At 44.4% G+C, this 15,897-nt stretch overlaps 1 protein-coding gene across 1 annotated transcript in view; it reads right to left on the bottom strand.

Annotated features, from left to right (window-relative positions):
- WASF2 (WASP family member 2) overlaps positions 1-15,897 on the bottom strand; it is a 72,106-nt gene that overhangs the window by 5,994 nt on the left and 50,215 nt on the right. The window contains exons 2-7 of the mRNA XM_081223467.1: positions 15,438-15,610; positions 8,389-8,523; positions 7,710-7,863; positions 5,481-5,598; positions 4,327-4,457; positions 1,436-1,591 (exon numbers count right to left, since the gene is read on the bottom strand). Coding sequence (XP_081079593.1) covers positions 1,436-1,591; positions 4,327-4,457; positions 5,481-5,598; positions 7,710-7,863; positions 8,389-8,523; positions 15,438-15,567 — 824 coding nt within the window. The 5' untranslated portion in view covers positions 15,568-15,610. The remainder of the gene's footprint in view (positions 1-1,435; positions 1,592-4,326; positions 4,458-5,480; positions 5,599-7,709; positions 7,864-8,388; positions 8,524-15,437; positions 15,611-15,897) is intronic.

Genomic DNA, 15,897 nt, shown 5'->3' with positions numbered 1-15,897 from the left:
AAAAACTTGAGAGAGAACGAGGGTCTGAGGATCAGCAGAGACGGGAAATGAATGTGCTGCCAGACTTGACCCGGGTGGAGAGAGAATTAAGGTGCACCTCTCCTGGGTCAGGCATACTTGACTGAGGCTGCAAGGTCTCAGGCCATGTGTGAGACTGAAGGGATTCTTTTTCCACCTTTTATCTGCCCTACACTAATAGCTTACTCCTTAGAAAAGCATCCATCTTGGAATTTTCCACAGACCTTCGAGCCTTAGCTGCATCCGACACGGCAACCAGCAGGAAGTGATTTGGGAGGCAGAAGGAGACTTGGGATTAGTGGTTTCAAGCGCTAAGAATGGGGCAGGCGGTGGGGGTGACAACACTGCTTTAGGTCTCCATCTGAGGGGTCCTCAACATACCCAATCTCTGATTAAACAGTGTCCAAGGAGACAAGCATACTTTTCAAAGCTCTCACTTGTCAGGCATCAGAAAGAAAAGTAACTATGAGGAAACACTGAAATCTAACACTCCTCAGATCCCTTCCCCTTTCAGCCATTACTTGCTAACTCTTCCTCTATAGACCTCTGCCAGGAACACTGACAAATACCAAAATGGTCAGATTCTAAGTTTCATCTCTTTTTTTTTTGTTTCCTTCTTTCTGGAGATTTTTTTTTTTTTGAGGTACGCGGGCCTCTCACTGTTGTGGCCTCTCCCGTTGTGAAGCACAGGCTCCGGACGCGTAGGCTCAGCGGCCATGGCGCACGGGCCCAGCCGCTCCGCGGCATGTGGGATCTTCCCAGACCGGGGCACGAACCCGTGTCCCCTGCATCGGCAGGCGGACTCTCAACCACTGCGCCACCAGGGAAGCCCCTCTGAAGATTTTATCCATGGTGAAATGGACCAGAGGCGACAGGAGAAAAGGGTGACTATCTTCTAGGTTTCTAGATAACTGGGGAAGGAGGCTGTTCAATATTTTATGCACAGCAGGAAATTATACCACTTTATGTCATGCTGAGTCAGAGCCAAGTAAAAAAACAAGAGATAAGTTGGTGACTTCTATCTGCTCAGGTGTAGCTAGTAGTTAAGAACACAGGCTCTGGAAAGAAAGCCTGACCTGCTTTCCAATCATGACTGACCTGCTTTCCAATCATGACTCTGCCTCTTACTGGCTGTGTGATCTTAGGTAAGTTCACTGACCTCTCTGTGCTTCACTGTTTACTCATCTGTAAAATGGGTCCCTATCTCAAGAGGACTCTTGTGGGGATTAAGTTAACATATATAGTGTTTGGCATAATGCCTGGCACTTTACAAACACTTAATAAATACTAATTATTTCTATTATCTAGACATACTTGTCTGGAGTCACTTTAGTGGTCCTGGCCTGGATTTAGAACTCTTACTTTGTTCTTGAGCATTTAACCACCCAGAGTAAATGGAAGAGGTATCACCGTTTACCTGAATTCTGCTGGTGGGGGAGGCAAGCTGTCCTCAGAGAAGGAAGGAGAAGGCGGAGAAGTGGAGTCTGACTGTGGTGGTGGTGGGTAGTTGCTTGCATCCACGTTTTCAACAGACCCAACGCTGCCATTCTGGTACACCAAGGCGGATGGATACCTGACAATGAACCCAATGCCAAAACTGTCATTTGAAGTCTGAGTGGTACTCTCTTGTTTTCTTAAAAGACCCCATAAAAATGCATTTGATACAAAAGCTATTAGGGAGAAATAAAATTAGTATATTTCTCATATAGTTTCTGTTGTACTGAAGTTTTATTTTAGGACTAAATATTCTATTGTTAAATATCTCCCAGGACTTCCCTGGTGGCGCAGGGGTTAAGAATCCACCTGCCAATGCAGCGGACATGGGTTTGAGCCCTGGTCTGGGAAGATCCCACATGCCATGGAGCAACTAAGCCCGCGAGCCACAACTACTGAGCCTGCGTGCCACAGCTACTGAAGGCCGTGTGTCTAGAGCCCGTGCTCTGCAGCAAAAGAAGCCACCACAATGAGAAGCATGCGCACTGCAACGAAGAGTAGCCCCCGCTCGCCCCAACTAGAGAAAGCTCGTGCGTAGCAACAGAGACCCAACGTGGCCAAAAATAAATAAATAAATACATTTAAACAAACCAAAAAACCCTCCCAGATATTTCTTTTGTTTTTTCCCCCACTTGCTGTAGTTGTAATTGTTTTATTTAAATAAATTTTTTATTGGAGTATAGTTGATTTCAATGTTGTGTTAATTTCAGGTATACAGCAAAGTGAATCAGCTATACATATACATATATCCACTCTTTTTTAGAGTCTTTTCCCATATAGGTCATTACAGAATAGTGAGTAGAGTTCCCTGTGCTATACGGTAGGTCCTTATTAGTTATAACATAGTAGTGTGTATATGTCCATCCCAATCTCCCAATTCATCCCTCCCCTCTCCCAGATATTTCTGTTGGATTGTCTGTAGAAATGGGACTGAACCCAGGTTATCAAAACCATGCTGCTCCCTTCCCAGTGTTGGCCTTGTCAAACCCAGCAGTTCTTTGAAATTCTCTCCCAAACGTTATGAGCAGCCCAGACCCAAATCCCACAGTCTGTCTTGCAGCAAAGGGCAAAGCCAAGCCCCGAGGCTAGTGAGCTGCAAGCACGTGACTGGCACACAGCCTGGTTTTGAGGTCGGCCAGCCTCTGGAGTGCTCAAAGGCCACGGAGGCATCTGATTGCAAAACCAAGCTGAGGACAAATGCAAGTTGCTGTGTGGTAGTTAAGACGTGGTCTCTTATCTAACCAAACGAGCTGCTGATTAAAGTGGGGTGCTAGGGCTTGCCTCATGAAAACCTGTCCCTCATAGCACTGGGCCTTGGGTGAATTTGCTCTGGGTGAACAGCAACAAACTTCTAAACAAGCACAAACATACCAAGCAGCAGCTAACAAAATGTGACCTGTTCTGCACCACCTCCCGCTTCTTTCCACCACTGTTGGGTTATAAGGAACTCATCTAAAGCAGACCCCAGGGAGAATAGAGTTGGAGGGAACTAACTGAATCAAATGATGCTCTGATGTGGAAAATCCCCAAGGCCTGAAGCCCTACAGACCTGGCATATCTCTTTATAGGCTCACCAACAAGCATGTCCAGGTAGAGCAGCCATGCAGCCTGATCCCAAACCTCTTGAACAACAGGAAAATGGGAGGCAAAGTCCTTATTTTCACCACCTCAATACACACACACACACACACACAAGCAGTTGGTCGGCATCCTGAACATGCTTCTGCCCTTAGAGTCACTGAACCTTCATACAACAAGGGCCTGTCTGAACAGGAGGGACCAGGGAACAAAATGGCCCCTTTTTATTGGGAGGTGAAGATAATGGAGGTACCCTCAGGGCTGATTCCCCTGTAGAAAGAAAGGCTCATTTTTCCTCTCACCATCCTCATCACTCTTTAAAACAAATCTCTTAATCTAGGAAGAACAAGTGTCAGAAGTGTCAAGATTTCTAAAAGTCAAGATTTTCATGGTAGAATTATTCCTAAGAGCAAGAACAACTCAACTCCTTCCTTTTATCATTCCTAGACACCCGGCATGGGCTGGCATGGTTCTCTGACAGCCAGGATGCAAGGTATTTAGGGGAAAAACCAGGGCGACATTTATGCCAAGCAATCGTGGTGACTTGGCTTTGAATGTCACACAGGTTGGACACCAGGATAAGCATCAAACCAAGCTTTAAAACCATTTTTTTCCTTTTAAACCTCTAGTGTGATTTGGTATTGGGAAATGGGGTCAGACTGACATCTACCATTTCTTCACGGAAATATATAGCCTCAATACTGGCCGCGCGACCTTTCCCACACTGTCTCTGAGGTCTGCTTTCAGTCCCTTGGCCAGCCTCTCTCCCAAGACTGACAAAGGCTGACTGAAAAGTTGCTTTGGTGATGTGCACAAATTCTCTGCCTGGCCCTCCCCACTCCCATGAAATGCCCAGCTCTTTAGCCACAACCTTCAAATCAATGCTCTGGAGGCAAAGGCCTCCCAAAGCCACTTTTCTTCCCTTTCTAGTCTTTCCTTTGAGTCCCTCAGACATACCAGTGTCTGGCAGAGCAAGGGCACTAGAAGCCATGGGCTTTATTTTCCAGACCACTCTCGTCACCTCATTTAAACTGCCAAGTCTCTTGATTTTTTTAGCAAATTTTAATCACCAGATGGAGGCACTTTAAAGTAGCTGATTAACAGTGGTATTGATTTAAGCCACACAGCAAGACTTCAGGGGGTATGAAAGGTGTCACACCAGAGCTGTCAGACTGTTGCCCCCAGGTGCCCAGCCTCTTCAAAGAATGCTACCAAGAGGAGAGAAGCATCACCTACCCAGAAGGCCCCAGCTTTTCTTTGGATTCTACAAATTCTTGACCCATCTTCATTTTCTCCCACTCTTCCTTACGTGTCTTGATTTTACGTGGGTTTACATTTCCTCGATTTGGATTATCTTTCTTCTCTTTCTACAATGAAAAGAAACAGAAAGGCCTTAATAAACATTTCCCAAAGTTCTTCATTAAAATTCCACCCAGCTTCATGGATATATACCCAAGAGAAGATCTGCCTAGACAACATACAGTAACTATAGAATTTACAGAATTGCTGGGTTTAGAGTGACCTAGAGGTCATCTAATCCAAACCACCTTCTGGGCTCAGACACATTTCCTCAATCCCATACCCAAACACCTCTACCCACTACCTCTTTGAGCAATTCATTCATGTTTTTGAGCAGCTCTAATTGTTAGGAAGTTAGTAAATAGCTATTAATTATTTGTTATGCTGCAAAGGTCAGTCAAGAGAGAAGAGAAATAATGATAGCTGTAGATATCTGGGACAGATATAAGGAAATAGTTAAAAAACAAACCAAAACAACCAATGAAGAATTCTTCAGCCTGTGCAGCTGCACTAGCCCCTGGCGCTCTCTTGGGCCTCCCGGCAGCCATGCTAATGGGATTGTGAGGTTGCAACTGGTAGGTCATATGCTTACACACATCACTGGCAGCCTAAGGGGAGGGGAGCATCTACCAAAACTAGGCCTATGTCCCCACCACTGCCTCACCCAACCAGCAGTCAAGGTGTTAAACCGCTCCTGTTGCAAATCAAACTCTGTAGAGCCATGTGCTGATCTCTGAGAAATGAGCTGCAGAACTGGCAGGGAAGGGAACTAGCCTAGCTTGAGTGTCCAGCAGAGTCAGGTGCAAATTGCAAGAGAAATAAATGGTGAATAGAAAAGTCAATTTCTAAAACTCAGGCTGAATATACTCAATTGTTAATAGCACCGGGAGGAACAAACACATTTTTGGTGTGATTTATACTTTCATCTTGGTTGTGCTTGGAGTGGACACATTTTTTTTTTAAGAGTCTCACCTGGCATCCACGCAAGCAGCCACTCAGAATGATTACTTAACATAAGACTGGCTTCCTTTTTATCCCCCCTCCACAGTCGTGCCTACTGATGTGTAGAACAGAGGCCCCTTTCCCCTCACCCTATGCTTTCTCTTCTCTTTCATGATATCCTTGGTGTCCTGCAGCATCTTCTCCTTCCAAAGATCAAAGAAGTACGAAGGGTCTGTGTAGAATTTGAGTGCCTCTTTCCCATCGTCCCTTGGACAGAAATGAAGACAAGTAGCTGTCAGTAGACAGATGAGCTCCCAACCAAATCCAATATTCCAAATACCTACCAGTTAGCAGTTTTTACACTGAGGAATCAAGAAGTCATTCAAATCGACTGCATATTTCCTCTCCCATACCAGCGTTCCAAAGCCCCTGAATGGCATGGCACCTCTTTACTTATCTGGCTTTTTAAGAACCTTAGCCTTACTTTCAATTCCTGGTAGAGGAATTTGCATGGTCAGGGCAAGAATGGGCTATAGCAGCAGGGATCCTGATTATGGCTAATGATCTCCATGGCCGCAGACATCTCCCTGAGGACATTCTGATATCTTGGCACATCAGATGGGATTTCTGTCACTGGTTCCCCTACCACCATCAATTGCCCAGGACTCTCTAGGAAGCATTAGTGGCTTTCTACCCACCCAAAACCTGTGCACACATGTGCAGGTTCACATGTGTACATATGTATGCATATACACACATGAATGTGTATATGTGTGCAGCTGTTATTCTTCTGTAAATACAGACAACCACAGCACTCCACCTACTTGCTCCCTTCCGGAATAGCTCAGCATCCACCCCCACCCCCCAGCCACAAGGGGGCCCCACTGAGGAAAGAGGGCCAGCTGTTTTATGACCACAAGATTTCATTACCATCTCTTAGTGGCTGTGAAAGAGGTACAAAGTGAGCTGAGTGTCAATGTAAGAGTCATCTACCAGACTCAATGACCCTGGTTGGAATCCTGCACTTTGGCGTGGCTAAGTCGCTCCCACTCTCCAGAAAGCATGCACTTAGGGGTGGATATTTATTTTAACACTACTCTGAACTAAAAAGAATTGGAAAGGTAATTCTTTCCTAGCCTCCAATCCTATCACAACACACAGAAACCATTTCCTAATCATGCACTAATGATCTTTATATTAAATCTTGTTCTGAGTTAGCCACACCACCACTCTTTTCTGTTAGGCTAAATCCAGAAAACTGAGAGGAGAATGTTAAAAAGGAAAATACCCTACATTAACTGAAAAATAAACTTGTCTTACCATAGTCCCTTCAATATTATCAGGTGTGTATTCTTTTCCTGCCCTACAACCCCTCTGCCCAGATCCAACTAGGCTAAATGATGCAGGCTAGAGAGTCAAATTTACGCCCTGCTATGTTAGCTGGCCCCTTTGAGAGCCAAGGGGCAAACACAATTTCACACAGTAATAATAATAGGATAGATGCCATGTACTTCCTCTGTATCTGTGTGAGAAGCGACCATGCTCCTATTCTGCCTCTGTGGATCAGGTGGGTGTCCTTGAATTTCACACACATATTCTACTTTGCAGTACACCCATGTCTCAAAGAAAACATCTGCCTCCAGCTATCTGTAATTACTTTTACCTGTTCCAAAGATATTTATGGATGCGAGCAAGATAAATATTCGTTTTCTGCCCCTGCTTGGAAATTTTTTGCACGATAACACTAGAGACCACTAGAGGGGAGGGGCTTTAAGTTGTCTATAAGACTACCTTTTTCAAGTCCAGCCACAGCACTGTAGGTCCTTTCAGAGGGGAATGATGAAAGGATGTTCAAAACGAAGTGAACGACACTCATTTGGAAGAATGCCAATTACTCCTTAAGCTCTGGAAGGACCCTCAGGGCCCAGAGCAGCCAGTCCACAAGGCTGGCCCCACTAACACGCCCAAACATCTGGTAATCTAGTGGTTTCAGAGTAAGTGGGAGCCCTGCTAGAATGTTGCCCCTGGGATGCATGCTATAGGACTGCCTTGTAACAAAGTCCTTTTGGTTCTATAATAACTAAATTCCTTGGATGGAATCCAAGATGGACCTGGCTTGTACCAAAGTAAACTCTGCAGCATGCAATGCTATAGCAAACTTTCAATATATATTATATTCACTATGAGTTTAAGAAACCAAACAATAATAAGTGGCAACTGTTTATATGGTAAACGTTAGCTTCTGCTGCCACAAGCAACTCTGGGGTACATAGTATGCTTTTTGATACAATCCTCTGATGTAAACAACATCTTTAAATAAAAAGACAATCTAGTGTTGTTAACCACAGGCTGAAAAAGGTAGAAGCCAGCCAGGTTACCTGTAAGGGGTCAGATTGTTGAGAGGTGGAGGAGTATCACAGGTGTTGTATGTTTCCAAGACAGGTATGGGGAGAGAGTTTCTGTCAAAAAGCTTCTGGTCTTGAACAGTAGAGCTTCTGAAGGCCTTTCGGGTGTTGATTCCTTGTAGTGACACTGAAAGAAGATGGAAGGCATTAGAAAATGGATGACAGGCTATTTGAGCAAACACTGAGTCACACCAGTCGGAGAGGCCTCAGCTGCTGCATTTCTTGGCTGCGGCTGTCTGCAGCCAGGTTTTTTTTTTTTCTCCCCCTCTGGGGAAGCCCCACAAGGCTGTCAGCAGCCCAGCCATTTCATGACTGAACAAAATGAGGCAACACAAAGGTTTACTATGTGGCCAGATCTAGCAGGCCCCTCCTTAGGAGGAATGAATCTTCCAAGTACTTTTATGGTAGCAAAATACGATTCGGGGGAAGGGGAATTTGAGAAAGAGGGGATTGGGGGAATGGGAGAAAGGGAGTGTGTGGAGGTGTGGTAGAGATTAAAAGGTTTCTTTACATCACACAGGCTTGTGTCGTTTCAAAGCAGAACTCCATAGGTCTCTGTGATTTCTCCCCTCACTTTTTTATAAATCAGGAAAAAAAAAATCCTAAGCAACTGCTCAGCAGAGCCTGCAAATGCTGAGCTCAGCTTCCTTACCTTCTTCTTCCTTGGGATCCAGCTGAGTGACTTTAACTTGTAGGCGGTCGACCCTCTCAGCAAGGGAGCTTACTCGAGAGGCAAAAGTATTTGCCTGAGTGAAGAGCTCTCCAAAAATGTCCTCGGCATATTTACCTGAGAGAGCAAAGAAACCAAGTCACTAGTGCCTAAAAGTGACATACATGGTCAGAAAAACTGGCTACTAAAGACTGTATTTCCCACCTCCCAAACACACCCACCCACCCCTCTAAGATGGTTCAGGCTACATGCAGAGCTTCCTCCTGGAGACAGAGACATACCCTCCAGAGCCTGGGCAGCCTGCATGTGCTCTATAACTAATAGAGTCTTCTTGGCAAAATGAACTGACATGAAACTCAAAACAGGATGAATAAAATCAAAAGGTGTGATACAAAAAAAACTAATCCTAAAAGAGTGGAGAGTATGTCTATACATTTGCCTATAGCCCTTAGCCCCTTTGCTGCTCTGTAAAAGCACCTTGTAAAAGTGCTTCTGGAAAACAGATTGGGAGTTAGAAGGACCTTCTATGTGTTTACAATTAACAATAAGATATTACATCCTCAGTGGAGCCCCAAAAGTACGCTGAACAACCATGACGAGATGTGGTATCTCTGAGGGGCCCTGAACTTACTAACAACTCATAATAGAGACATAACTTCTTCTAAGAGGTGAAAAGGTTATTCTATGTTTTATGACCTACAACTTTGAAAGTCTTTGCTTTAGGTTATAATCCTTCAAATCTACATCTCAGGGAACAAGTGGAAAGCTGAAACATTCAAGCTCTCCCTGAAAAACAACATACCAGTGGTCTCATTCCACAATGTCTTGATTTTTAGAAAAAGAAAAGAGTTCCGTACTTTCAACCCTGGAATGCAAGGAGAATTTGCAGCCAAAGAAACATAAAAGCAATCTGACACTACCTCCATATTGTCATTCCAAGCCACAAAGCACATTCTTGCTAGAATGGAAAGTGGTGCATACGAATAAATACACCATCTGAGTTTGTTACTTGCAAGGTGAAGGCAGGCATAAGTTACTGTGCCCAACCAAAAGATCATTTCTTTGAGAACTACTTAAAGTAGGCTCTTACTTTAGTTTCTAAACTACATTTATTCTTAGTCCATACTTGAGGGGAAAAAATTAGATCAAAAGGCCAAAACTGCACCTTCAGGGTGAAATGCAGCTCACTCAATGTAACCTGGAAGGAAAGGATAAGACCAATCAACAGCATATTTTGAATTGCTGGTAAATTTAGTCAATAGAGTTTCTAATCAAGGAAGAAGCAAGTCTTTGCATACTGAATGGTTTTGTGATCTAAACAACCATGGGACGCTCCTGAGCTCAAAGGACTGAAATTGGCTAACAAGCTGCACTTCTACTGGGCAGGTTGAGAATCCAATCTGATCCCTGATAATATGGCTAAGTCCTATAAGAACCATACTGTACTGACTCACAGATATAGTGAACAAACTAGGGGTTACCAGTGGGGAGAGGGAAGGGGGGAGGGGGGCAAGACAGGGTAGGGGATTAAGAGGTACAAACTACCGTGTATAAAATAAACAGGCTACGGGTTTCCCTGGTGGCACAGTGGTTGAGAGTCCGCCTGCCGATGCAGGGGACACGGGTTCGTGCCCCGGAGCGGCTGGGCCCATGAGCCATGGCCGCTGAGCCTGTGCGTCCGGAACCTGTGCTCCGCAATGGGAGAGGCCACAACAGTGAGAGGCCCGCGTACCGCAAAAAAAAAAAAAAAAAAAAAAAAAAAAACAGGCTACAAGGATATATTGTACAGCACAGAGAATAGAGCCAATATTTTATAATAACTATAAATGGAGTACAACCTTTAAAAATTTTGAACCACTGTTGTACACCTGACACTTATATAATATTGTAAATCAACCATATCTCAAAAAAACCCCCCAAAAACCTAAAACCATACTGTATTATGCTTGCCTAGGTAACGAATAACTGTGATCGGAAGACTATATAACAGAGAAACACACATTAAGCGTGGAAAATAAACCAGGCTCAAAAATATCTGTTAACCATCCAGCTGTTCTGGAGGAAAAGAAAACCCCAAATCAATTTACCCTTAGGTCACCGCGAGAGTACACAGGATTTCCTGCTCCTCAGTGAAGGGAGCAGGAGGGATAGTGGGATAGTGGGAGTGACACAATGGTTTAAGATGAAATCATACAAAGAACCCCACCATATAAAAATGGTAACATTGAGAATGCTATTTGAAGGGGGAGTGAGGTGGAGTGAAGGCTTCCCCACTGTCACGTTACGTCACGTCAGGCCCTAAGTATACTTAGAACTGCAAGATGATACATGGAAGAAGCAGTAGACTTCAAACCAGAAAGTCTGAATTTAAGTCTCAGTTCTTTCTACCTACACCTGTGTACTTTTCAGCAAGTCAAATTCTCCCAGCCTCAGTTTCCTCATCTGCAAAATGGGGACAACTATATCTATCTCACCAAGTTGTCACAGGGTTAAACGAGCCAAAAATGTAAACTCTTTTTCAAAATTAATTAATTAATCTATTTTTGGCTGTGTTGGGTCTTCGTTGCTGCATGCAGGTTTTCTCTAGTTGCGGCAAGTGGGGGCTATTCTTCGTCGCGGTGCAGTGCACGGGCCTCTCATTGCGGTGGCTTCTCTTGTTGCAGAGCACAGGCTCCAGGCACACAGGCTTCAGTAGTTGTGGCTCGTGGGTTCTACAGTGCAGGCTCAGTAGTTGTGCTGTACAGGCTTAGCTGCTCTGTGGCATGTGGGATCTTCCCGGACCGGGGCTCGAACCAGTGTCCCCTGCATTGGCAGGCGGATTCTTAACCACTGCGCCACCAGGGAAGTCCCTGTAAATTGTTATAATGAGACTCCTCCTTATATTGCTCAACCATATCAGATGACTTTTTTTTTTTTTTGGCTGCGTTGGGTCTTCATTTGCTGCACGCGGGCTTTCTCTAGTTGCAGTGAGCGGGCGGGCTACTCTTCGTTGCGGTGCACGGGCTTCTCATTGCGGTGGCTTCTCTTGTTGCGGAGCACAGGCTCTAGGCATGCGGGCTTCAGTAACTGTGGCATGCGGGCTCAGTAGTTGTGGCTCACAGGCTCTAGAGTGCAGGCTCAGTAGTTGTGGCGCACGGGCTCAGTTGCTCCGTGGCATGTGGGATCTTCCCAGACCAGGGATCGAACCCACATTCCCTGCATTGGCAGGTGATAATTTCACTTATTAATTAATTAATTAAAAATTAATAATTTCACTTATTCGGATTATCAAGATAGATCCACTATCACATCAGGACATTCATAACAGACATCTACCCCATTTTGCAAAAGATTCCAGAAGCAGTCTTCAACTTCTTTTTTCTCTTAGCAGTACAGTTTTTCAAATGAAATCTTACGTGGAAATGGAACAAGTAAAACTGATTTTTAAAAATATGAAGCTGCTCTTGTTTGAATTTGAGTGGGAGTCTTGGAGCCCCCCAGTGGCATGGACCCACTGTACTCAGAAAACCCAATATCATAACATATCTTTTTAAAATTTTATTTATTTATTTTATTTGGCTGCGCTGGGTCTTGTTGTGGCATGCGGGATCTTTTTTTAGTTGTGGCATGTGGAATCTTTAGTTGCAACATGTGGGATCTAGTTCCCTGACCAGGGATAGAACCTGGGCCCCCTGCCCTGGGAGTGTGGAGTCTTAGCCACTGGACCACCAGGGAAGTCCCATAACAAATCTTAATGACCCAAGAGGGGGTTCCCCTTTCCTAGGTGGTCAGGATACTGATTCAGAAGTGCTGCCTGGCTGGCTGTGCCCACATTTCCTAAGATACGGCAACCTAATATGTGAAATGCCAATCTCACTGCACTGAGGGAAAATGAGACTCCTGGATATGCTATCAGGGAGCAATTCACGGCTATGAAATCTTAGTTTTGTGCTTTATTCATTCCATAATCAGACTTTCCCTACTAGACCAAGCACTTCCGGCTAGAATATAATACATGAGGTCAAGGTCATGAGCCTGAAGCACATATGAGTCCATTCTTGTACCCCTCTCTGCTAGATGAAATCCTAGTCATCTTTCAAGGCTCGATTCAAATGTAACCTCTTCTGTGAAGCTTTCCTTGACTCTCCCTATTCCCGCTATGTTCCCATTCCCCATAGGAAATATTCCTTCCTTCCCTGTATTCTCTGTGCACCAACAGCATAGAAGCATGGAAAGAGTACATGCATGAATCATTCAACAAGTATTTACTGAGCTCCTACTGGGTGCCAGGTACTATACAGGATAGACACTGGGGTTCAAAGACAAACAACACATGATTTCTGCCTCCAAAGAACTTTCAATTTAATATAGGAGATAATTTCAATATAATGTGGCAGGTAATAATACAGGCATGTAATAGGATCTCAGAGGGGTACTCAGTCCAACCTGGAGGAGGAGATCCCTGAGCTGGGTGGGCCCTGAAGATCAGCTACAAGGATGGCAGTGGGAACAACAAAGCCACCACGTCGAAGTACGAGAGAATATGGTCTGTCTCAGAAGCTACAAGTAGCTGGTAATTCAGTTTTTCTTCCTTCTTTTTTTCCCTTTTTAATTTTAAAAGAATCCTTTAAAAAGACTGTAAAATGGGAGAAGACAGATTACAGAAAATGAGGTTGAAAAGAAAGGCAGGTCTTAAAGTCTTGAATGCCAGGCCAAGGAACTTAAATAATTCCATAGTGAGGAAGAGCAGAGATAAATACATAGCTAACATTTATACTCTTATGTTAAAAACACTTTTTAAACTGCAAAAGTTAACACAGACTTAACTTTTAAAAATTCAAACAATTCAGAATCATAAAAGTAAAAAGTAAGATTTTAGTTTTGGGCAGACCACTCTGGCAAGAGTATAGGTTTAAGATTTATAAGATTTTATACAATTTTTAGGTTTATAGATTTAAGGGGGTTGATCAGAGAAAGGGAGGCCAGAGGGAGGCTAGGACAACAGTTTAGGTGAGAGTTAAAGTTGGTCTAAACCAGGGCAGTGCTGGTAGAGACAGAGAGACAGGAGACAACTGAGAAATTCTTAGGAAGTCTGACTTTGCCTCTGACTGCTGTGTCTGCAGGCAAGTTATGTTACTTTTCTGATCCTTCATTTCTTCCTCTGAAAAATGGCAATGCCAACATCTAACGTCACAGGATTATTAAGAGGATTAAACGAGGTAATCTATGTGAAGATCCTATTAAAACCCAGCTTAAAGTAGGCAATCAACAAACGTGAGTTCCCTTCTCATCCTCTCCCCATTCTCCCCTTAAGAATTATTTCTTTCTTTCTCCTCTGGTAGAGTATGAGCTCCTGGAAGGCAGAGACCATTTCTTACTGTTGCTGTATCCTCTCAGCATCTGGCACATAAAATATGGTTAATACATGTTTACTGGATGAATAAAGGGTGAGCTAGCTCTACAACCTGAGGAAATCTTGTTTCCACAGGCACAAGCCAACCCTGGCCCTCAGATCAACTTCCTCAAGATAGGAATGCTCTGATCACAAGTGGCAGAGTGAGCAATGGCATCCAGCAACACCACCCTGGAAAAACACCTGAGAAAGAGCATAACTCCTGCTGAGTGAGAATAAGAAGTATCATTAGCTAGATGTCCTTTGTCCTATAGAGAAGGAACCAGTGTGTGACTGACTTCCACCCATTTGGCTTTCTCAGGGTGACAGAAGCAGAAATGATGCTTTTAAGAAGCAGTGAGGCTCTCTGCAGCCTTCATGTGCTTCCTCGTCAGCCGTACTGCTGTTGCACTGCTGTCGACGTTCCTTTGTGTAAGACAGACACTGGCGGGCTTTCATTTCTTTCTTGACGCCCCATCCAGGTTTCCCTAAGCCCTGGATCAACTGAGATGGTCTCTGAGCTAGGTGATGCCTTAGGAATCTCACACCCCATACATCAAATGGTCACAGACCTCTGTCTCCTCAGGCACCTATTTTCAAGGCAGGGCCTATTACTATCTGGGGGGATGGAGGCTTTCTTGATATTCCACTGTTTTCACTAAGGGCAGTGATGCGATAGGAGAGGTGAATGTCTGAAATAATTCACACCAAGATGCTTTTGCTAAGGAGGATCACTAAAATGGCATTTTGACAGAGGTTCTTATGGGAGCTAGAATGGCACTAGACAAATGCAGAGCCTATCCAAGCATCTGCCCTTCCCATATCTCGGCTCCAAGCAAACAAAGTCAACTTAATTCAGAATGAAATCCAAACCCATGCATGTACCCCACCCAAGGCAGTCTTATTCATTCTTATCAATTAAAAAAAAAATTACAGTTAAGGTGGCTTTCTTTCCCTCAGCTCCAAAACAGACTGGGTTAACCCCCATCTTCCTCCTAGAGAAGAATGGCTCCAGCTCCAATTTGTGTCACTGTGTTCACACAGCTTGCAAAACTCCCAATACCCCAGAGACTACAGAAGTAATTTGTACCCTGAACTTGGACCTGGGGGCTTGCAGCACAATTACATGTGTACCAAGGCAAACAAGTCAGCCAGAATCTCTCTGAATGCATGTTTGCTTTACTTCTCTTTGGGAAGAAAAGGTGGGGGGGTGTTGCATAGATGAAGACTATTGGCACATTTGAGGCTTCAACAAAGTCAGGCTACATCGAATAGCTTTGTGCAATTACAGGCACATTCCCCAACCCAAGATACTGCTCTGTGAACCTCCCACTTTACACACAGAGAATTCTGCTCTGTCATTCCATCTGCAGTTTCTGCTGCAGCCCTTCCTGCCACCCTTCCCACAGATTTCTTTTGAAGCAGGTGGAGGGGGAGGGGGAGGGAACCTAGAGGGTGGTGGTAGATGAAGAAAGGGTTGAGGGGAAGAATCTGTACCAAAAAGGAGCCTCTCTTTGGGGAAGCGGTGGGAGTGGGATAAATTTTCGCACTACCTAGGGAAGGCAGATGGGGGAGAAATAGGAACACGGAGGAGAAGGAAACAAAATAAAGAGCACCAACGACCCCTGAGGGCAAAGCACAGGCTCTCTGCGGCACTCACTCAGGCTACCCAGCTGTCGGATGACATTTGCCAGGGTGATGTTGGTCATGCATTCCAGCTCGCTTCTAACGCTAGGCAACGTCTGACGGCACAGGTGCCTTGGCTCGATGTTCCTCGTTACTAACGGCATGGTGGACCTGCTTCAGGCAACGTTCTGAATGATGAAAAACAACCTAAAAAAGAAATAACAGGAAAGTATTACTCAACCACAAATTCCAGGCACACCAGGGCTGTGTGAGTCTTTTTTCCTTTTGTTTTGCTCTGATCTGAACAGCTTTAAAAATCTATCTTTTTTCTGTTTTAAGCCCTCCCTTACCCCTACCACCCCTTTTAAAGGTTTGCCATTAGAGGCTTGCTGGATAAGTTTAGAAATTCTGAACTGGTGACTGCTGACTGAGGGTACACAGGCAGCATAAAAACCTAAAAACCTTAAAATAACAACTATGCTCCAACTAACAAG

The sequence above is a fragment of the Mesoplodon bidens genome (assembly GCF_964165515.1).
Source record: "Mesoplodon bidens genome assembly, chromosome: 2".
In the NCBI taxonomy this organism is placed as follows: domain Eukaryota; kingdom Metazoa; phylum Chordata; class Mammalia; order Artiodactyla; family Ziphiidae; genus Mesoplodon; species Mesoplodon bidens.
This window is presented reverse-complemented; position numbering and strand designations above follow the sequence as displayed.